The sequence below is a fragment of the Pseudorasbora parva genome, chromosome 3 (genome assembly GCF_024679245.1).
Source record: "Pseudorasbora parva isolate DD20220531a chromosome 3, ASM2467924v1, whole genome shotgun sequence".
NCBI classification, from domain to species: domain Eukaryota; kingdom Metazoa; phylum Chordata; class Actinopteri; order Cypriniformes; family Gobionidae; genus Pseudorasbora; species Pseudorasbora parva.
In genome coordinates, this window is record NC_090174.1 from 61,764,677 (window position 1) to 61,789,676 (window position 25,000).

At 35.4% G+C, this 25,000-nt stretch overlaps 3 protein-coding genes across 7 annotated transcripts in view; 1 reads left to right on the forward strand and 2 right to left on the reverse strand.

The window, feature by feature from the left end:
- srrm3 (serine/arginine repetitive matrix 3) overlaps positions 1-25,000 on the reverse strand; it is a 184,428-nt gene that overhangs the window by 132,811 nt on the left and 26,617 nt on the right. The gene's annotated exons all lie outside the window — the stretch shown is intronic.
- LOC137071668 (uncharacterized) lies at positions 9,693-13,777 on the reverse strand. The gene is made up of 5 exons (XM_067439850.1): positions 13,586-13,777; positions 13,358-13,465; positions 12,405-12,504; positions 11,787-11,900; positions 9,693-10,169 (listed from the first exon to the last, which is right to left on the reverse strand). Exons 1-5 carry the CDS (start codon positions 13,762-13,764, stop codon positions 9,693-9,695), a joined length of 978 nt encoding a protein of 325 aa, XP_067295951.1. The 5' UTR covers positions 13,765-13,777.
- On the forward strand, positions 13,827-20,326 carry LOC137072137 (coiled-coil domain-containing protein 106-like). 2 transcript variants are annotated; one of them, XM_067440353.1, is made up of 6 exons: positions 13,827-13,955; positions 14,028-14,110; positions 16,376-16,465; positions 18,764-18,883; positions 19,045-19,242; positions 19,612-20,326. In XM_067440353.1, the coding sequence occupies exons 2-6, from the start codon at positions 14,029-14,031 to the stop codon at positions 19,923-19,925; spliced, it is 804 nt and encodes a 267-aa protein (XP_067296454.1). In that variant the 5' UTR covers positions 13,827-13,955; position 14,028; the 3' UTR covers positions 19,926-20,326. The 2 variants fall into 2 exon arrangements, with proteins under 2 accessions (XP_067296454.1, XP_067296455.1); XM_067440354.1 differs by lacking the exon at positions 13,827-13,955 and having other exon boundaries at positions 13,975-14,110.

Below are 25,000 nucleotides of genomic sequence, written 5' to 3' on the forward strand. Positions count from 1 at the left end.
ATGTTAGTTTATATTTTTGACTGTAAATTATAAGATGACCATACTTTCAAAATCTGTACATTAAACAGTATTTAAATGTCCATTAAGATTTCTTACAGTTTTTCACCATATAGTAGGGACATTTGTCATCAGCCAATTAACAGGTATTCTTCTAAAATTACCATTCATTTTGGTTGTTGTTACATTTTATATACAGTATGTTTCTAAATATTGGCCCAAAACTTAAACATATAAAAAAATAAAATAAAGTTAGTTAAGGTTAACATTAAAAAAGTTCAGTTAAACTAACTAAAAACCTATACACATATCACAAAGACAGTAGTAAAGAAAACTCTACTCAACATTGTAACTAGCCTGGATGCCAGCCGAACTTAGCCACGCACACAACAATTTTTAGGTCGGGCGGTTCAGTCTGGACTGGATCCATAGAGGAGTAATTATCCCCGAACAGAAACTGGGTTCTCCGGAAAAAAAAATGGCATTTGGGGGTTAAAATGTGGGTTATTTTGGCAAGGTTGCCTGCTAAAATTCGCACTCATGGGTCTATATATCACATAATTGAGGTCACTTCAACCCGCGGACATAGAAAACAACCAGCGGAAAAAAACGCGGACTTGGCAACACAGTGCAGTTGAGCTCTGTTGAGATTTGACAACTAACATATATGCATTACTTTGTTGCTATTGGTTGTGACTCTGATTGGTTGTAGCTCTATCCAGTTGATGTCTTTCCTGGTTCTGTTGAAACACGCCCCATAATCACAGCCCAATGGAGCAGTTTCAGACTCATATTCTGACTAGAATTGAGTATGACTACGTAAGGCTACATTGTAACTATAGTATTTCTTGTAAATTAATTAAACTAATTAAATTAAATGCAGCAGAAATACAAAACCACCAATAAATTAAATATAATTTACTTGCCTCATAATCTTTAATAAAAATAATTTCCCCTCCCTATAGCTTGCAATCTCTTCTCTTCTCTTCTCTTCTCTTCTCTTCTCTTCTCTTCTCTTCTCTTCTCTTCTCTTCTCTTCTCTTCTCTTCTCTTCTCTTCTCTTCTCTTCTCTTCTCTTCTCTTCTCTTCTCTGATGACTTGTTCATGGTGTGAGGGTGGGGCAACCTGTCACTCACATGAGATCCACCAATAGCAAGCCACAACCATCCAATCAATTCCTCATGGACAAAATCAAGCCCCGCCCACATTTGTTCTTGTTCGAGAAGCCATTTCACTCGGATATACACAACAGAGAGACCAAAAGAGTATCACAACTCCAGTTTCGTGCCGACCAGGGATGCCAGTAACGAGTAATCTAACACGTACTATTTCCAAACCAGTAATCAGATTAAAGTTACTTATCCAAGTCACTGTGAGTTACTATTTTAGTCATTTTCCTTAGTAAAAACCCAACAGCTTATCAAAATTCTGAGCCTGAGTCTTTTTTTTTTTACATTGTTGCAGCCATTAAAATAGTTCAGTTTTGTTTTTAATGTCAAAGTAGTTATATTTCGTTTCGTTTCTTTATTAAACTAATTTAGAAAAAAAGTTCAGAGCAATTTTTTGTTTGTTAAATTAAAGTTTATATAGGCAAGACAAGTCAAGAGTTGGTTTGAGAGGCTAAATTGATTAAACATGCAGTTAACTCACTGAGTCGTCACATAAAAAAAAACAAAAAATTGCTCTAAACATTTTTCTAAATGAACTTAATAAAGAAACGAAACGAAATATAACTATTTTGACATTAAAAACAAAGTAGGCTAGTTATTATACCACCACAAAGACATTTTTGATGAGCTGAGACAGGCTGATAGGCTAGCCTACTGCTCGCAACGGCGTTATACTATACTATACTATACTATACTATACTATACTATACTATACTATACTATACTATACTATACTATACTATACTATACTATACTATACTATACTATAGCTTATACTCTTAGAAGAAAAGGTTCTTTATAGAACCTTAAAAGGTTCAAATGTAAGGTACAAAGATTCTACGTAATTGGAACCCCTAAAAGGTTCACTGCACAAAATGCTTTTCTTACTTAGTATTTTTGTCTTGTTTCTAGTCCAAACATCTAAACATTCTTAAAGCTACACTGTGTGATATTTTCCCCCATCTAGCGGTGTAAAGGTATATGACCATCCAGTGAATATTAGTTTCTGTTCCTCTCAATTCTGATTTTGTTTTAACTCCTACGGTGGCCGATTTAGTCCAATATTAACGTGGCAATCCCCCTCTTCACATTCGACACGGTGCCATCGAATGTTAAAACGCGAAAGGCGATGTTTGAATTTACGGGTCCCTCTTTGGCTAATGTACTTACAAGATGGAGGGGCAACATGGCGACTGGCATTCGAAACCCTCACCCGTATGTATTTTCAATGGCATATTATAAACTTATGAAAATACTTTATTACTTGAAAGAAGTAAATATACATTAATGAGCACATATATTTTTGAAAGAACTAAGTGTTTTTAGCAGGCTATTCTCACAAAAATGCGTATAAATAGTACGAGTGTGCAATGTCGTGGAATGTATACGGCAAAACTCATTTTGGCGTGTCTATGGCACGCTGTTTTTCGCGTGCATATGACACGCACTTTATGCCGTATTATACATACGAACCCCCCACCCCACCACCCTAAACCTACCCAAGAGCGTGTCATATATACGCCATAAAGTGTGTATCATATGCACGCGAAAAACAGCGTATCATATGCACGGCAAAATGAGTTTTGGCGTATACATTCCACGACATTGCACACTCGTACTATTTATACGCATTTATGTGTGATCGGGTTGGTTTTTAGCTAAGAATAAACTAAAAAAGTTACACAGTGTAGCTTTTAAAAAAGAAGTATTTACTAGACAAGCAAAAGTAATTGGGAAAAAAAGTCTAATTTTTGCTAAGATAAGAAATGCATTTTTTTGCAGTATTCTATAATATATCTATATTATAGAACCCTTTTTAAGTGCCAAAATGGTTCTTTCTTGTCATTTATAGAACCCTTTTAGCATAAAAGGATCTTTGGAGTATACTCAACTATACTTCTATGTATAACCTTTTAAGGGTTTTTAAAAAAAAAAAAAAGAACGTGCAGGTTGTCTTTTAGCCTACCTTACACTCCAGCAAAATTAATATAAATCCGATCTTCAATTCCCGCGGTATATGCTCATGTAATCGAGTTCACATCAAAGCAAAAGATTCTAGCATTTTATTCAGCAGCTCATGTCAAATTCAAAGATCGCATTATGAGAGAGAGCAACCTAAGCACTTGCAAGATCATTTAGTCTCATTCATTTTTATTGAAGATGATTGTCTTTTGTGTTACTTTTTTTTGGGACTTATTTTAAGTTTCACTTACGGCCATTTGCGTTGGCTTGCAGTAGCACCATCATATCTATCTGACTACAACATAACACGCTCTCACACATTTATTTTTTAATTATTTGCCAGGAGTAAAATTTACACATGTGGTAAAACAACTTAATTACAACTTAATTGTGATTAAACAACCAGATACATTTACATTTGTCCGGTTTGGTCTGAAATGCTTTCATCCACCTTCTGAATGGGTTTGTTTGAGTGATCGGAATTAAATACGTCTCGAAAGACTCTCGGAAGGCATTTAGGCCTACTCCTGGCCATTTCGCAATCAGATAGATACCTGGTCAGAGAAAACGAATGAAGGAACCAGTTGTAAAAAGGCCATAACTCTAGCAGCTGCACTGAAGAAACGGACTCTTTAACCCTGTGCGAGCCATGTCTTGACAGTGGTGTAAGCTATCATGGTCTCATGTTGTTTCCACCAGCACAGCACATCTCATTGTTCCTTTTAATAATTTAAATAAATATAAAAACGAAGGAGAAGCCTAAAAAAGGGGCTTAAAAAGTCGAGGCCATCGGGCTCTGGCATAAATGCAGGGCTAGTCAGGATACATTCTTGACGTAACTGTTAAAAATGCACTTCCAATAAAATGAGTGTTGCCAAAAACGGTTGTTGAGGCGGCAACTGCTGAATGTAACTAATAAAGTAACTTGTAATCTAACTTAGTTACTTTTAAAATCAAGTGATCTGTAAAGTAACTAAGTTTCTTTTTAAAGGAGTAATCCGTAATCTGATTACTTTTAAGTAACTGTGGCAACACTGGTGCCGACTAAGATTTTGTACTAAACTGAATCAGCAATAAAATGGGACATTGACCATGTGAATGTCAAATTGAATTGCTTTATTGCTTTTTGCTGCTGTCATTAAAGCAAACAGGGGACAAGCCACACGCCAATTGTTCAATTAAAATTTCACTTAAATTGTTATGCTTATATAAAATCTAATTTGTAGTTTGCAACAAAAAAAGAAGCATTTCCATTAGATTTTTGGACCCTGCTGTATGCTGTGCTTCGACAGCATTCACATTTGCGTACGTATTTGAGTCTGGCCTATACTGACACCACAGCAATATAAAGTCTGGAGCGCGTGTGCGTTCACCCGTATACCGCTATACCCCAGAAGGCCATTTCACCTGCGATCTCTTGTCATTGAGTGTCCGTTTTCCACCCACTGATCAATGCTAATTGTCATTTTAGCTTTTATTCTCTGCTGTTAACGCACCCTCCCCTTCCTCTTGCCCCCTCCAATTTGTGAGGTCCTGTTAAAAGTAGTTTATAGGTCCGTTTGGCTGGGGGACCTGGAGGGCAAGAGCTTAATGAATCTGTCACGGGCCGCTCTGACTGACACGACAGGGTAAGTGATACATGCGATTGCGATTGACTCCCTAATTACTGCAGCGGTGATGTCTAGAAGGACGTCAGGGCCAGAGGTTAATAGTGCTGGACAGCTCTCTCTCTCTCGCTCGCTCTTTTACTCTCTCTCTCTCTCTGTCTCTCCTGCACCAGATTGCTGTCGATAGCAGCCGTGGCGCCTGTCAAGGCCACGGTTCAGACCTGATCAATCAGAACGCAACTGGCCTGTTCGACTCCCAGTGACTGACAGCCGGCTCTATTGCCATTTTATTTCCTTTACTTAGACACTGTAAACAGCTTGATTAGCTTAGTCAAATTCAATAAGCCAGCTGCAATAAATCCTTTTGTTTGACTGATAAACATTTACTTCAGGTGTAATTTAACAGCTTTGAATAATCGCTTGTACTGACGAAAGGATAACTACTCTTCACCTTAACTGTTTTTAAAACAGAGCGGCCTATTCACACTAGAGTGCGGATCGGGCCGCATTTTTCTGTCCGAGCCCGACCCGCGTCCGACAGAGCAGTAACCGAACCCGGCCCGAGCCCGACAGGCATTCAAATATTTATGTCCGAGCCCGACCCGAGTCCGACAGTTAAAATCAATTATTTCCCCTCATATACTAATGACACGCACGTTTGTTTGTGTGGAAACCCCGCTTTTATTAAGCAGCTGTAGGAAGGCATTCTGAAATGTTTACAGACGAGCGCATCAGCGCGCACACGGGGCATCAAACCTTACACAGAGCCCAATCAAATAGCCAACTGAAATTAAAGGAACAAAGGTCTGCTAAAAATGGCCCAAGCTAACAAAACGGTGGTTCCTAAACTGCAACATGGGATCTATTTACATAATCTCTCCATCAAAGTTTAGGCTAATCGAGGTTTTATGTAGAAAAAGGATTGCATCAACTGTGGACGGCTTCAAGGCTGTCCTCCTGCCAGCAGCGCTGAAGTTGCACTCACTGGAATGACGAGGATGCCGCGGGCAATATGCACGCACGTGCACGCGTTGTTGTCACGGCGACATAAACAAATTTCCACATGCAGGAAGACGGATGTTAGGGTAATATTTTACATGTATTTTAATCACAAAAACAAACCATTGCATCAAGTTAAACAGGCCCATTGGCTACTTGCATAATAAGCAGTTTTAAATTTAAAAGGTTCAATGCCTTTTCGCGCTGACGTGACCGAGCCCGACCCGAACCCGAACGTCATTTCTAAATATCTGTCCGAACCCGGCCCGACCCGTCGGGTACCGTCGGAACCCGTCGGGCTCGGGTCGGGTATCCATCCTCTAATTCACACCAAGAACGGTAACTACACTGTAAACATTTTTGTTGGTTTTCGTTGGTTTAACTTAAAAAAGTAAGTAACCTGGTTGCCTTAAAATTTAAGTTTATTGAAATTAAACATTTGAGTTGATACAATGAAGGAAATTTGTTTAATAAATAGAAACTCAAAATATTATTGTATCTTAATCACATAACATTTTTGATAAATCATTCTATTTGGCATGTTTCACTGCGTCATCAGAAATAAAACACACACAATTACCCAATATGCTTACAAAATCTTTTAATAATATTTTAATAAAGGTTGTTGAATCTCAAAACATTTTCATTGTATTAACTCAAAATTTTAATTTCGATGAACGGCAACCAGGTAACTTATTTTCTAAATAATTTTTTACAGTGTATGAAGATAAATAAAACAACAACTGTTGCTTGAAATTTTTTTGACGATATCGTTCCTCTGTTTAGCTATCTCTATAACGGTTGTATGGACTTATTCTCATAATTATAACACTTATTTCAACTTTATAGTTACTTTGTAGTTATCATTCTGTGAATGGGCCTTAACATTCCTCATAACAAGCATTTTATACTTTATTTTAGTAGTAATACAAATATATTTATATAAAAATATAAGAGTGGTTGTGATTTATATGACTTCTGTAATTCATTTTTCAGACAGAATCATTGGTTTTCCTTGATGTCCTACTTCCCAATTCTGAAGTTGCGATTACAAGTTTGTCGCGCTCAAGTGCTTTGCTGTCGGAGAGAACAGGAATCATGGAGGACTCCAGGTTTACTGGAAAAATCTTAAAGCCCAAATAATATTACACTTGAAAAAGTATACTTTAACTTAATTCAGTTATGGATAGTGGTTCCACACAACCAACTTAGTTTTTATTAACATTAAAGTCTTATTTTTAATCTATGCAAAATTATTGTGTTGTGACAACATGACTGACCGATGAAGAATCTATGTAAAATAGTTATGTCCAACCAACTCAGTTCAATCACTTCACTGTAACTTAAACTGGTTTCTGAGAATGTTTTGGCCTAGTAAAAAATCTCCAAAAAATTGAAGGAACATAGTACAAGACATAGAACATAACAACAAACTAAATATAACTTTTCTTTGCAGATGTGATGTTCAATATGGGCAGTCTAGAATTTATATGAATTTGCCCAGAGCACTGCCGTAGCAATTGCTTTATTATTATAGCAAACTCTTGTATGTAGGTCCAGCACAAGCTCAACACTTCACTAGTAACCCCCAAAACCACTAACATGACTCTTAAATACCAACATAATAAGGTCCCACTTTATATTAAGTGGCCCTAATACCTGTGCACTTACATGGTAACTACATGTGTACATAGTATGTAACTACAGTGTAAGTACACATTGGTACATAGTATCTACAGGTGTAATATTTGTGTACTTACACATATGTAACAACTCACGGAATGGTATGCGTAAGTACAAATGTGTAACAGTACACTGGTAACAACACTTTTTTTACTTCAGTAAGTACACATGTAACAGGAATTATGTAACTACATGTTGTAACAACAATATGTATTTAATCAAGTTGTTCCAATTCCAAATGAAATTCAATACTGCAGTTACCAGTTTGGAATACACTGAACCTATATGTAAACCAGGATGATTCCTATATTTATACCATGTATTTATGACTGGCAGGACTAATGTTGAATTACAGTGTACTTACATGGTAACTCCTCAGCAACGGTAAACAATATAAAGTCTACAAAGGTCAGTCTTACATTATTATTTAAAACACTGTATTTACAGTGTACTTACATGGTAACTCCTGAGGAACTGTCCACTTAATATAAAGTGTAAAACGTTCATAATTACTGTGTAATATGCAAAACCCAAACCTCTGTGAAACACTGTATTAACAGTGTACTTACATGGTAACTCCTGAGGAACTGTCCACTTAATATAAAGTGTAAAACGTTCATAATTACTGTGTAATATGCAAAACCCAAACCTCTGTGAAACACTGTATCAACAGTGTACTTACATGGTAACTCCTGAGGAACTTTCCACTTAATATAAAGTGTAAAACGTTCATAATTACTGTGTAATATGCAAAACCCAAACCTGTTAAACACTGTATTAACAGTGTACTTACATGGTAACACCTTAGGATCTGTCCACTTAATATAAAGTGTAAAACGTTCATAATTACTGTGTAATATGCAAAACCCAAACCTCTGTGAAACACTGTATTAACAGTGTACTTACATGGTAACTCCTGAGGAACTGTCCACTTAATATAAAGTGTAAAACGTTCATAATTACTGTGTAATATGCAAAACCCAAACCTCTGTGAAACACTGTATTAACAGTGTACTTACATGGTAACTCCTCAGCAACGGTAAACAATATAAAGTCTACAAAGGTCATTCTTACCTTATTATTTAAAACACTGTATTAACAGTGTACTTACATGGTAACTCCTGAGGAACTGTCCACTTAATATAAAGTGTAAAACATTCATAATTACTGTGTAATATGCAAAACCCAAACCTCTGTGAAACACTGTATTAACAGTGTACTTACATGGTAACTCCTGAGGAACTGTCCACTTAATATAAAGTGTAAAACATTCATAATTACTGTGTAATATGCAAAACCCAAACCTCTGTGAAAAACACTGTATTAACAGTGTACTTACATGGTAACTCCTGAGGAACTTTCCACTTAATATAAAGTGTAAAACGTTCATAATTACTGTGTAATATGCAAAACCCAAACCTGTGTGAAACACTGTATTAACATTGTACTTACATGGTAACTCTTGAGGAACTGTCCACTTAATATAAAGTGTAAAACGTTCATAATTACTGTGTAATATGCAAAACCCAAACCTCTGTGAAACACTGTATTAACAGTGTACTTACATGGTAACTCCTAAGGAACTTAATATAAAGTGTGAAATACTTGATACCAACCACAATTTACTGTATATGTACATTAATTATATGTATATTAACATTATAATATTAACTGAAACCTCATTTCTAAATACTCAATTTAATGTGGCATTTAAAATGTAGCAAGCATTGCAATTGCAGTTACACTGTGTACACTACACAATAACAGAATACTGTAATTTACTGTAAAGGCAAATTGGTCACCAGAATGTCTCATTAAAAATTAGAAATTAAAGGAAAAAATAAAGGAAATAAATGGTAAATCTTTAAAAGTGCTATGCAGTAATATCCCAGAATCAACCAAAGAAGTTTTTTTTTCTTCAGATTTACGAATCTGAAAAAGGTCACAGCAAAGTTAAAAAAGAGAGGTCATCTAGAAAATCAAAACATCATGCATTTTCAGCTGATATTAGTATATTAGGGGCGGCAGTGGCTCAGTGGTTCATGTAGATTGTCTACAAACCGAAAGGTTGGTGGTTCGATCCCCGGTTCCACCTGACCAAGTGTCGAAGTGTCCATGAGCAAGACACCTAACCCCAGCATGCTCCCGATGAGCTGGATGGCGCCTTGCATGGCTGACATCGCCGTCGGTGTATGAATGGGTGAATGTGAGGCAAAAATGTAAAGCGCTTTGGATAAAGGCGCTATATAAATGCAGTCCATTTACCATTTACCATTTATTTAAATCTAAACCTGTATGCTTTTCTAATATCATGGATCAACTGTCCCAAAGCACCTTTCCTATTTCTTCTTGCCAGCCAGTAGTGCCACTGGATGAATTTCAAGTGTTCTTTCAATAGTTTTTTAGTTTTGTTACCCCTGAATCTTGATACCTGTGCCTTGATGGCTAGCCAGGCCCGTTCAATATGTTGTGTGTGGCAGCCAGTTTGGGGATCAACAAAATTTTTGCTGTGGTTTACAGTTAGGTGTTTGTATCCTTGTGGTTGTAGCGCATTCAGATATGCCCTCCAATTGTCACTATAAACAGCTGACCCTCTTCTGATGTGCCTTTTAATGATGGGCATCAATGTGGTCCTGGAACGGTCCTTTACCATCTTTAAGACTGGTAGGCGGCGAACTCCTTTAACCTCCATCATCCCAAACACCCAGCCTTTTTTTCTCTGCCAAGTAGTACGACAGCGGCCACGATTAAACTGAAAGTGCATAAACACAAGAAACATAACAAATGTTAACAGCAGTTAAACCTGGATTGTGTTTGATAAAACATACACTTGGATTCTGATCTCCCCATGACCATTTGGTGGTCATTCAAGCCATTGCTCAGTACACATGAATATAGATAGTGATATCACTTCTTTATAGCAGAAATAAACTGCTGCAGAAAAAGTTAGGTGACATGCAAAATAGTGATGACCGGTTCGCGAACAAATCGTTCTTTTTAACCGGTTCTTTTTAGTGAGCCGGTCGAGAACTGATGAACTCATAAGCAGCTGATACTGAGCGTTGCGCGTGTAACCGAACGTACAGCGGTTCTCGGATCGTTTCTTTCGGACATGTCGGATACTTAGAACCGATAAGTCAAAGAGCTGAGCATGCGTGTTATTTGTTCAGAGGAACGAAATGCAGGTTTCAAGTATATTAAAAAAAAAATCACGTTTGGAAACATCATCACATAAAGCTGTCTTATCACTGTATTATTTTAAAGTTTGGAAACACTATGGATTGTAAAACGGTCAAACTAAACATTTATTTGTGTAATCAATAATGCACAATATTTTCAGGAACAGCTTTTTTCTTATTTAATTTCTAAGTCGATACAAAACAGTAGGTTCGATATTAGAATATTCAGCTTGCTGCAGTTCGCAGCTCAGCACACATAGGCCTATCCTACTACATCGGTTCTCGAGTCAGGAACGAGTTGCAGCGGTTCTCAGATCACCAGTACAGAATCGAAAACCATTTCTATCGGACACGTTCGATCTTTCGGACATGTCTGATTCTGAGAACCGATGAGCTGAGATACTGAGCATGCGTGATATCGTCTTCTTGAACCGAACTGTTTCTCTCGGACAGCTGATGCTGATAACATGAGCACAGGTGAACCAAGGATTTGTGTAAGTTTATGTTATATCAATGTAAGTCTATTTAATCCGTGTAAAACATCAGTGTTTGCACGACAGTGGCTGTATTGAGTGCTTTTGCAAAACATAAATGAAAAAAACTTATCCAAAATGATGATGATGATGACAATAATAATTATTACTATACTAAGTTATGATTACAAATACTTTACATGAATGTGTTTGAATGTATTTTCATCCGCCAGGATGATATAAATGATGTCATTACGTAAGGACGTAAAAGAACCGTTGATCCGTTTTTTTTTTTTTTTTTACCGTTTCATTGAAACTAACTGTCCGAAAGAACCGGTTGAATGAAGGAAATGAAGGAAATGAAATGAATTTCCGTGAAATTCATTTCTCGGAACTTCCCATCACTAATGCAAAATGTAATGCGTACTTACATTACTTATCACAAAGGTATTGGAGTAAAATTGTCAAATAGAGAGTAAAAGTTGCTAATATTTGATACTCAGTACATTTACAACAGATACTTAAGTAAAGTAACTAATTACATTCACTCCATTTACACCTCTGACAGTAGAAATTAATTGTTCAGCTATTGGTTCACATCATTCAATCACGTCTTTTAATTGCATGTGGTATTAGTGAATATCGCTTTAGAATTTCAACTTTAGCATTTCAACATGGTAAAAAACAAACTTTTTGTATTTCTCATGTCAGATGTACCTTTCTCTTGTGAGCAAACTTAGACTCATCTATGGCCACAAACTTCTGTCTTGACTTCCCGCCAACTCTAAGACCTGTTTTTCTTTTCAGTTTACTCAATGCATAAATGCAAACCTGTAAAAAATGTGGATATTAGTACACTGTAAAAAATTATTTAGAAAAAAAGTTACCTGGTTGCCTTAAAATTTTGAGTTCATTGAAATTAAAATTTTGAGTTAATACAATGAAAATTTTTAGAGATTCGACAACCTTTATTAAAATACTATTCAAAGATTTTGTAAGCATATTGGGTAATTGTGTGTGTCTGATTTCTGATGACGCAGTGAAACATGCCAAATAGTGCTATTTTCATGATTTATCAAATTTTTTATGTGGTCCAGATACAATAATATTTTTAGTTTCTGTTTATTGAACAAATTTCCTTCATTGTATCAACTCAAAACAATTTATTTCAATAAACAAAATTTTTTAAGGCAACCAGGTTACTTACCTTTTTAAGTTAAACCAACAAAAAACAAAACAATTTTTTTTTACAGTGTATAAACTATATTAATTACAGTTCAATTAGCTGAGCAATGTAGTACTGAAAAGTTATTAAATTTAGCTAAATTTAGCTACCTTTCTGAGCAATTTGTTCATTCTGGACAATGTTGTTGATGTTTTGGCAACACAGTCTTCCATCAAATCAATCTGTCTTAGATGTAGACCCTGTGAAAACCTTTAAAGACAAAAAATTTAATTAATACAAGACGATTAGAAATAAATATTATTATTTTTAATAAAATTGCATAATAGCGGCCTTTTAAACAGTAATATGTTCTTAAAAAAGTTATTTTAGGTATAATTGCTGAGTCTTAGTTGTATGTTTAGGTAATACACAAGTTAAAAACAATGGGTAATTTGGAGTAGCCTAGGTGGAATGTCATTGCAAACTTCTATAACACACTAATGTGGAGAGTTGTACATTAAAACTTGAATAGTGAGTTATTTTTTCTACTTTTGGAGAGGACCAGAATAAGCAGTCACTTCTCTCATTTGGATATAAATAAAGAACGTTTTTAAACTGGCAGTTTAATTCAGCACAGGGCACAGTTTGTATGAAAAATTGGTAATGTGAAAGCTGTCATGCGGACCTGTGAGCCCACCAGTACCACACCATACCCGGGGGAGGTCCATATTCCACCAGTCGGAATATAGTGTGGCCCCTTTAAGAGATGAGCGCTCCCTATTGAACTGCCGGTATTTTATGTGGCAAACAGGAAATGCGCGCTGCTTTAATAAAAATAATGCAGTTAAAATGAATTTGCGTTAACGCGATATTAACGGCTTATTTTTGACAGGTTTTTAAAAAAAGTTATTTTACAGTGTCCTTGTTACATACTTGTACTTACAATATTTGCAATAGTATCAACATTTAAATATGCATGATTATCCAAACAAACCCTAACTTATAGTAAGTGCATGTAACTTACTTAATTAATATTACTCAGTACTTAAACATATAATTACACTGTAACAACGACACAGTAAAATACAGTTTAAACAGTGCCTGGCTATCATATTAACGTTACCTGTATATGTACTCCATCCACTTAACCAGAGCAACTCTCGAGTTATTGAACAGTGAACCATGGCGAATGGAGAGTGTAATTCTGCGATGAGTGTTTCTTCGACATGTCCTAAGAAAACAGTGCAAAATATTAGTAAATCTAAGAAGGAAGTTCCCTAAAATTATGTTAACGTTAACTAGGCTATTCAAATAACGAATTAAACTATGTGCCTGAAGTTAACTTACTTACCATATGTAACCATCACGTCCACTGTGTGTTGTAATTCGCATCTTTTTTCCACAGCGGCGGCAACTTGGTGCCTTGCACAGCAAGCCTTTCTTCTGTAGCCATTTTATTATTTTTTTTCTATGTTTTCCACTACTGCACAGGCGTATTAACTTATTTAATTGCCTTGAACACATAGCCATCTAGATTTACTGTCCGATTTGAAATTTTTGGCGCGACGCTGGTAAATGGCTGCCTAGTGCCTACGTGAAACGTGACATTGACGTAAGTTGGTTTTGATTGGCCTGTTGCATTCTGAACCGTCCGGCGCCAACTTGATCACTATCAGGATCATAGACTGAACAGGATTTAGGAGTATTTCTACAGCATACAGGTAACGTTAGTCTCCGATTTGTATTACCAATTTAAATCCTCTTACTTACCTAACGTTACATCCACACGACAGTATGCCACGAAAGAAAGGGGCTTCTCTGAAGAGGAACTGCCTCCAAGGCAGCGCACCTGATGCCATGGACCTCTTGGACAAAGGTAACAGTTAAGTTAGCTAACTTAACATGTCAGTTCTTCTTATGACCTAATGTTAGCTAGTAGTACCACTATGATGATTATTTATTTTACACTTAGTTTGCGGTGTTGAACATTATGATGTCCAATCAGAGACATTTTAATTAGTCATCACGTCATGAGGGTTGCATCTGCTTACTGAATAAATTCTGAATTATCTCTTATTAGCCTATCATAAATAACAGAAAAAGAGAGAAAAGATGCAAGTAACGTCAAGAGATTCATTTTGCGAAACGCTAACTCGGATTAGACTGAAGTCATGGACTGCTTCAGTGTTTTTTGATTGCTTTCTAATATATTCCCAGTTTCAATAACCATTTTGTTTTCATGCTAGTGCTACTAACTTACTAGTACTATATTTCTATGTTGTCTTTATTTCTAATTTAAAAAAAAACAATAGGCCTAAACAATTTCATTAACGGTTCTTAGCTTTGTTTTGTTTTTTCTGTAGTCAGATATGCTTTTTTCTCCACCAATAAATTAATAATCATCCTTAAAATTTCAAGAGCAATAATCAACCATAATGATTTTGTCTTAATATTGCAGCTTTACCTCTATATTGACTTATATAATATAATGACTGAATAATTTTTTTACAGGCTATTTATCTTATGAAATGTACATGAGCATCATTAACCACTATGTGTAAATAAACACAGTAAATATCATGTCAGATGCAGCTTATGTTCCACCTTTGCAGTGTAAAAATTGTTTTTGTTGATGGTGGTAGTAACCGTTTGTAGAATTGTGATTGAATAAAGTAATTTAAGTATTTGAAAAACGCAGATACACAGGTTTTAATAAGGTAAAACTGCCCTCTATACAGTGCTTGTCAAATGTATTACACCTCCGTCACCTGTCAAAATAAAGAGCATGTATTTTTGGATTCTGTCAAAAAATGGTTTAAAAACTAAAAATATTCTTGTAATTTCTTATGCAAATAACTAAGTGAAACAAATATTTTTTAATCACACAAAATAACCAAAAAAATGTAATGATTTGTATGGCCTATCCTGGTCTTGATAACAGTTTGCATTCTTCCTGGAATTTGTATGTACTTTTCCACAGCCTCTGTTGTTATTGACTTCCAAATAGTTTCAAGTTGTTCCCAAAGACTTGCTTTTCATAAAACATTTTGTGTGGTCTTTGAATCCACTAAATCCCAAATTTGTTTGTAAAATTATTATATTTAAGCTTTAGAAACACTACTGTGTCCTGGTGTAGATTAACTATTACAGAAACTTTAAAAATATATATTTTCGTAATCGCCAACACTGTTAGTTTAGGGCAGATATGGTGCAAACCTTACATCACACACACCCACACAGATATACATAGATTAAAAATTGATTATCATTGACTATAGTTTTGGAACACTGAGCCATTTTAGGCTAAGCCTTTTCACGTTAAAGGGTTAGTTCACCTAAAAATGAAATGTCTGTCATTAACTCCTCTCCCTAATGTCGTTCCACACCCGTAAGACCTCCGTTCATCTTCACACACAGTTTAAGATATTTTATATTTAGTCCGAGAGCGTATGCAAGTGTATGCACACTATACTGTCCATGTCCAGAAAGGGAATAAAAACATCATCACAGTAGTCCATATGTGACATCAGTGGGTTAATTAGAATCTCTTGAAGCATCAAAAATACATTTGGGTCTAAAAATAACAAAAACTATGACTTTTTTAAGCATTGTCTTCTCTACCGTGTTTTACTCCAAAAAGATTCAAACGGTTAATGAATCAGTGAATCGATCAATGTTTCGGGTCGCCAATGTCACATGATTTCAGCAATTTGGCAGTTTGACGCGATCCAAATCATTGATCGATTCACTGATTCATTAACCGTTTGAATCTTTTTGGAGGAACACGGTCATATTTTTGATATTTTTGGACCCAAATGTATTTTTGATGCTTCAAGAGAATCTAATTAACCCACTGATGTCACATATGGACTACTTTGATTATGTTTTTATTCCCTTTCTAGACATGGACAGTATAGTGGGCATTGACTGCATATGGGACTAAAATATTCTTAAACTGTGTTTCGATGATGAACGGAGGTCTTACGTGTGTGGAACGACGCTTGGGTGATTCATTAATGAAATTAATTTCATTTTTGGGTGAACTAACCCTTTAAGTATTGATGAATGTCCCTGATGCAACATTGCATCAGTTTGGCTACATTTGTCAGACGATAACATTATCCTTTTATGTTTGTACAAGATGATCCGGCCAAGCAAATAGATGAAGAATACCATGGAAAAGACGATGATAATGACTTATCTATTGTTGAAGTGGCATCTCCAGAAGCAGGTGAGTTTGTATTTACTTAATAGACCCTTTTACTGTTTGTATACAATGATGACGTAGCAACGTATGCGCGCGCATTTTGGCAACAAGCTGTGGCGAGAATCAGCAGTATGTCAAGCTACGTGAGCGGATTAAGCAACACAAACCGATAAAGTTATTTTAAAAAGTTGATTTTATCAAATGTTATTCGGCTACCAGATCCGTGTACTATAGTGGAGTGGATAGAAGATGTTAGCAGATATACAGTGGTCGGATATATACGTATATTTAGTTGAGAAACCGAGCGTGTACACCCGAGACAAGCATATAAATCACTGGATGCTTATGAATACGTTGTCTGTGGGCATGTACAGAATGTCCAATACAATTTTCTACATTTATTCTTATTCTTCACACAGACATACATACATTTATCCTTTTCCTTACATTTTATGTTGTTATTGATTTGTATAGTTTGTATGTCGACACACTTCTGTTTAAAGTTTAATTTTGTAATGCTATAGTACTTTAATAGCAACCATGTTGCTTGCATACATTTCTCAGATGGTTATTTTGCAATTAAACTATTAATAAAATCATTACAACTGAAATTGGGGGTACATACACACCAGTGGCAGCCAATGTTGGGAGGTTTATTATAAATAATTAAGTTTCAAGTTCAGTAAATGTTTTACAAATGATTTTTTTTTTATGCGAGCATTTTTATGTCCTCGTTCCAATCAATGCATTATTCGCCTGCAGCCACAGGTACCGCCGGTTCTTCTGAAACGGCCGTGATCCTGTCGGAATCCTATAAAACTTAAGCCCATTGGTGGAATAGCGATTAGTGCAACCGAAAACGCAACAGCCAGACATTTTGATGCTGGGAAACGGTTTTGATAAACTTTCGGAGTTGCTCACACATTAGAACCACTAGGGAACAACACCACTTCCGTTGCCAAAATGCGCACGCAACTCTTTGATCACGTGGGCTGTAAAAGGGTCTATTGGGAACTAAACAGGGTTGTGTTTCCCAAAAGCATTGTAAGCCTAATTTCATATCATAGAGACCATTGGTGGCAATTGTTATACGATCAACTTAGGCTTACGATGCTTTTGGGAAACGCAGCCCAGGTTGTATGCATTTTAAATTTATGAAACCGCAGCTGGCTGCTAGCTGAGGTCTTGTCCACTTTTTCTGTCAACAATGTATGACATGTAGTTCTCTCAAAGTTAACTCAAATGCATGCCATTTAATTTTTGTCCAGCTTTAACGCAATTAACGCAGCATCTGTTATTTCTGTAGTACATCCTTTAGTTATACGATTGTGCTCTTATCCACGCAAATTGTTTTAACCATTCATGCATGACAAGACAAAAAAGAACATCCTGACACACACAACACTCAAAAAGACTTGCACGCCAGTATTGCGCTTGAAAGAACAATAACACACACATTTATACCAAAATATTTGTTTTGTCGAGGAACAGTCTTAAAGGGTTAGTTCACCCAAAATGTTTAATTATGTAATTAACTCGTCTCCCTAATGTCGTTCCACACCTGTAAGACCTCCGTTCATCTTCAGAACATAGTTTAAGATATTTTATATTTAGTCCGAGAGTGTATGCAAGTGTATGCACACTTTACTGTCCATGTCCAGAAAGGGAATAAAAACATCATAGTAGTCCATATGACATAGACAGTATAGTGTGCATACACTTGCATACGCTCTCGGACTAAATATAAAATATCTTAAACTGTGTTCCGAAGATGAACGGAGGTCTTACGGGTGTGGAACAACATTAGGAAGAGTCCTTAAAGACAAAAATTTCATTTTTGGGTGAACTAACCCTTTAAATTAAATAAATAATATCTAACGAGTAAAGAGTACAGTAGTGAGAGAATGAAATGCGTGAGATCCTGTCAGCAGTTGCAGGTCTTAGTGGCAGCAGCCTATTTATCTCTGTCAGTAAAGTTAACCGAAGAACAAAGGGAACAGAGAAAATTACTCATTGCTCTTGACTAAAGAAAGCTTGTAGCGTACTAAGATTCATCTATTTTTAATTTATGCAGTGCAGTGTTTTTAAAACCTTATTCAATTCTTGTATATGATAGGAAAGGTACAGGTAAATATGACATTTATTATGTATTTGAAGCCTGACAATTTTTTTAAATTTGGACTTTTTTAGTTTTCATCAAAACATTAGTATAAATTACTAATATCCGTGATACTGGCCTTCATATATGAAAACTGTGATACCGCTGATTTTCTATTACTTTTTCATAAAAAATATGTTGTTGATATTACTTTGTTTATAAAGGAGGACATGAGGAGTCTTCCTCCTTGGAGGACAAAGACAAGCTGATTGTCATGGCCCAGGCAATAAAGGCACTTGAAGAGGAACGAGATTTTCTCCGTCAAACTGTCCTAAAACTCTCAAGTAAGAAAGATATCTGTTTTGCTCTATTGACTGTTTTATTAAATAATTTAGTAATCACTGAATGGGATTTTTTTTAACTTCCACATCAATCATGAAATGCTGAATACTTTTCTAAGCTTGTTTGACTTTTTGTCTCACTAAATGTGTTATTGTGTTCTTAGACAGAGGGGCAACCAAGAAAGTGAAGAAACTCTTGGACTCCAGCACTGAATGCAGCACCAGTGGCACTGATGAGGAGTCCCTGAGTTCTTGCTCCTCTTCAGAGTCATCTGGTAGCAACATTCCTCGGAAGAAGAAAAGAGGTCATAAAAAGAAGACCAAGAGAGCTACCAGGTCAAATACGAAGCACAGCTCACGTGGTAAGCGCATGTTCTGTTTTCGGATCTCATCTTTCTATCTTTCATGTGTATTTACTCCATATAACACATTGCACTTATTAGTTATCAATCTCTCTGACTATAATTGGTACTGATATCGTCCCTGAAAAAATCAGTTGACCCCTAGTATGGATGTATTTCCAATATTGTTAGAACAGTAACATATTTAGAAAATGTCTGAGAAATGCGAACATGATTTGTATGATAGGAAACTAATTGTAAAAAATGCTAGCAGTTCAAGAACACCAAGATTTTTTTATATGTTTGTGTGGTGTGTGTTTTAATTGGAAATTGATCAGTTTGATGCAAGTCTTGTTTTTTCTGGTTTTAATTTTGTTATTCTTTCTACAGCAACAACCCCAGAAGATGTACTGAAGCGGTACAATAAAGTTCTTCACGCCTTCAAGAAAGAAGGGAGTATCAGTAAGGCATGCACCAAAGTCGGGGTTGACCGAAATACACTGGCATTAACAGCTGTTGTGGCTGAAATACAGCTTGTTAATCCAGAGTTTTTCCGAAGCATCGCAAAATTCAGAGTAAAGGAGGAGAAACTCTGCGACTTTGCAAAGAGGTGCCTGGAGTCACTGACAGCAGACCTAAGGTCTGACATAGAAAAATCCAAAAAAGAGCGTAAACTGCTGCCAATAAAATATAAATTGAGATAGAAAAACAAAACCTCCAATCCACTTATTTAATCTCGTTTAGATATTATTGTTAAGGTACATTTTGTAATTCATGCCAGTGCACTGTGCCATACTGTGATATTCCTTAAACCATGATCAAAATTGTCAAATTAACCTCAGTAACCATTTCAGAACAATAATTAATATCAAGAATTATACACTGCTTCAGAATCTGTTAAACCCTGAGTTTAATGCTTGTTAATAAACATTGTTTATCTTTATTAAATGTTCCCCCCTCTTTTTTGCAGTCCTCTATACTTGATTTACCGAGAAGTAATCAATGTTTAATACTTAGACATTTTACCCATGAAATTGTTAAATTACTTTTAAGTAAGTGGGAAGTTCCTATGAAATTATCATGTAACAACAATGATGGTACACAACATTGACCCCTAACAATTACACTTTATATTAAGTGGACAGTTCCTCAGGAGTTACCATGTAAGTACACTGTTAATACAGTGTTTCACAGAGGTTTGGGTTTTGCATATTACACAGTAATTATGAATGTTTTACACTTTATATTAAGTGGACAGATTCTAAGGAGTTACCATGTAAGTACACTGTAAATACAGTGTTTCACAGAGGTTTGGGTTTTGCATATTACACAGTAATTATGAACGTTTTACACTTTATATTAAGTGGACAGTTCCTCAGGAGTTACCATGTAAGTACACTGTTAATACAGTGTTTCACAGAGGTTTGGGTTTTGCATATTACACAGTAATTATGAACGTTTTACACTTTATATTAAGTGGACAGTTCCTCAGGAGTTACCATGTAAGTACACTGTTAATACAGTGTTTCACAGAGGTTTGGGTTTTGCATATTACACAGTAATTATGAATGTTTTACACTTTATATTAAGTGGACAGATTCTAAGGAGTTACCATGTAAGTACACTGTAAATACAGTGTTTCACAGAGGTTTGGGTTTTGCATATTACACAGTAATTATGAATGTTTTACACTTTATATTAAGTGGACAGTTCCTCAGGAGTTACCATGTAAGTACACTGTAAATACAGTGTTTCACAGAGGTTTGGGTTTTGCATATTACACAGTAATTATGAATGTTTTACGCTTTATATTAAGTGGACAGTTCCTCAGGAGTTACCATGTAAGTACACTGTTAATACAGTGTTTCACAGAGGTTTGGGTTTTGCATATTACACAGTAATTATGAACGTTTTACACTTTATATTAAGTGGACAGTTCCTCAGGAGTTACCATGTAAGTACACTGTAAATACAGTGTTTTAAATAATAAGGTAAGACTGACCTTTGTAGACTTTATATTGTTTACCGTTGCTGAGGAGTTACCATGTAAGTACACTGTAATTCAACATTAGTCCTGCCAGTCATAAATACATGGTATAAATATAGGAATCATCCTGGTTTACATATAGGTTCAGTGTATTCCAAACTGGTAACTGCAGTATTGAATTTCATTTGGAATTGGAACAACTTGATTAAATACATATTGTTGTTACAACATGTAGTTACATAATTCCTGTTACATGTGTACTTACTGAAGTAAAAAAAGTGTTGTTACCAGTGTACTGTTACACATTTGTACTTACGCATACCATTCCGTGAGTTGTTACATATGTGTAAGTACACAAATATTACACCTGTAGATACTATGTACCAATGTGTACTTACACTGTAGTTACATACTATGTACACATGTAGTTACCATGTAAGTGCACAGGTATTAGGGCCACTTAATATAAAGTGGGACCATAAATTCAGTTATAATAGTAAAGACACTATAGGCTGTTACCAATCAAATTAAATAATTTAAACTGCAAAAAATACAGCTGCAATAAATAATGTTATAAGATTGATGTTCTCAATAAAGCATGCAATCATACTTTTAAACATAACCGCCAATAGGGGGCAGCAAGTGATCGTCTTCATGAGCGAGTCATCGAGTCGTTCATTCAAATGAATCATTCAAAACACTGAATCATTCAGTATCAAAACACTGCGCTGAGTGTTGCTTTCCTCTGGAACTATTTCCGTCGGTGAAATCATGGGTGAAATGGAACAACAAAAGGTTGTTTGGATCTAAAATGTAAGTAACTTAATATTAATTAGGCTACTTGTTTATGGAACTAGGCTTCTCATGCTACACAATTCACGATTGCAAAGTCGACTTGTGTTATTAACAATATCATAAATCATAAATATCAACAACTACAGAAAGCTCAGTTTGACCCCAGTATGTTTCTTCTGTGAGTTTATATCGCTGCTCAATTGTTTTGATTTTTCCACGAATGTCTCTCACAAAGAGACCGGCAGCGCGAGCCTCAACGCGACTAACGTACCAGAGGCTGAGATACACTCATCAGTCGCTGTTTACATTGAATATAATAAAAACATCAAAAAATCATTCTCGCGTTTCTGGTTATTTTTATATTTTATTTGCCCTTTTTAATAGTTATGGTCAAAATTAAGAATGTTAATCTGATTCAACTAAATGGCATTAAATTAACTCGTAAAAAAAACTTAAGTTTACTGAAATAAATAATGTTAATTCAATTCAACATAACCCAGTTACGTGGAACCAGTTGACATAAAGTTAAGTAATTCAAACATATAATTTTGGTGAGTGTATCTAGAGTATCCACATAAAATTGGAAACACTTTAGGAGTTTCGAAGTCGTCATCTGATTGGTTGGTTGAATTAATTCTACCGATTTCCAGATGTCCAAGATGAAACAAAGCCACCGTGAAGCTAAACCCACTCATGTAAAAAGAAAGCAGTTGCGATTATAACTGTGACAATAAGCACTTATCAGGATCAACTTGTGTCTGTTATATAAATTGGCTTTATATGTCATGCCCCTAAACATGGCGATGAAAAAAACGGACTCTGATTGGTTGCTTTCGATGTCAATCAGACGCCTCTGGGCGGTCCTTGGCCAATGAAAATACTAAATCCCTTTTTGGTCACATTATTTTACAGCCAAATGAGCTGAATAATCCAATACACTCTTCTAATACACAGCACTAGGAGTCTTTCTAAACAATGAGGCAACACTGTTAATATTGCATTAGTACATATGATTGGGGTTTGGGAACATTAATTTTCCTTAAGTCTTGCAAACCTGATGTCTCTATATTAACATCAGCAGCAGAAATGGCATTATAATTGATTTGATTCATTTCTGTGAATCAGTTCAAACTGTCCAATTCAGTGAATCAATTCTAATTTCAGATCCATTCACAATAGAAATGATCGAAATATATATAAAAATGAATTATTACTCAAAAAAGTCACTGATAGGCATTTTAAAATGGTTTAGTTAAAATATACACCTGCTAAGAAGTTTGAGGGAAGATTTTTGTTGTAAATCAAAAATACAGTAAAAATGTGAAATATTATTCCCATGTAAATGATCTTTTTATATGACTATTTAGCAAAGTGTAATGTATTCCTGTGATCAAAGCTGAATTTATCATCATTCCTCCAGTCTTCAGTGTCACATGATCCTTCACTAATCATTCTCATAGGAGGATCTGATGATCAACACACATTTATGATTATTATCAGTGTTGAAAACATTGAAAAAATCATATCTTAGTGGAAACTGTGACACTTTTTTTTACATTATTATTTGATGAATAGAAAGGTCAAATGATCATTTATCTGAAAAAGAAATCTTTTTTGATATTATAAAAGCATTTACTGTCACTTTTGAATAATTTAATACATCGATTAATTAAATACGGTAGTGTATGTAGATTGCTGCTATTATATGTATTTTTCTTCTTGCATGTTGAAAACACCATCATTTAAGGTATTTTAGAGCAAATAAATAAATAATTCAAACGCTGGAAAACGTATTGAGATCACCTGCTTTCTCTTCTCGCTTATGGTGTGTTCTTTACAAGATAATCTGTGACAAACAACACACACAACACCCATCATGTACGAGCGATTTAACCCGATTTTGGTGAGAACATTGCATGGACAGAGAAAACATTCTCAGAGGTCAGGCCAGTTTATATTATATATATATATATATATATATATATATATATATATATATATATATATATATATATATATATATATATATATATATAAGGGCCGGGACTAATTAAGATTAATTACGCAAAAAATAAATAACAATTTTAACCACACTTATTTTTGCACCGCGGAACGTTTTTCAATGAATGAGTTTCGACGGACCGATTATACTGGAACACCAACTAGCGCTCCGGAGTCACGACAACAACAAACCAAAGTGAACATGAGCGAAGAAGCTGATGAGACCGCTTTGCTCCGCCCCGTGGATGGGAAACCAAAGGATGGAAGCGTCGACAAGAGCATTGTGTGCAAGCTATTCAACAAGGAATTCACCGCAGCACATCAAGCCTCAAATATCACACATTTGCTTTTGCTACACTTAATGGCAAACATTGCGCTGGTCTGCTGGACTGAAATAAATAAACAATATTTTGTTAATTAAGCTTATGTATTCAGTCATTATTCAATGGTATACTAAAATCCATGCAAAAAATTACTTCTCATTGTTCTCAGGTCAAATATTTATATGCAAATAAAATGCGATTAATTTCGATTAATTAATTACAAAGCCTCTAATTACATTTACATTTACATTTATGCATTTGGCAGACGCTTTTATCCAAAGCGACTTACATTGTATTCAAGGTACACATTTTACATTTTTGTCAAGTCTTGCTTTCCCTGGGAATCGAACCCATGACCTTGGCGTTGCTAGCGCCATGCTCTACCCATTGAGCTACAGGAAAGACAATTAATTAATTAGATTATTTTTTTAATCGAGTCCCAGCCCTAACATATATATATATATATATATATATATATATATATATATATACATTTTGTGCTCATTTCTAGACACTATTAAGAATCTTTTGCACTAATTCTAACAGGTAAGAAAAATCAGCCTTGCCCGTTTTTTCTTCAACGCATTCATTTATAATTTTTAATAATGCCACTCTTCACTAGCCTAGAAATCTAGACGCACCCTAGCGGCAGCAAATCTAATCTCCCGCGAGT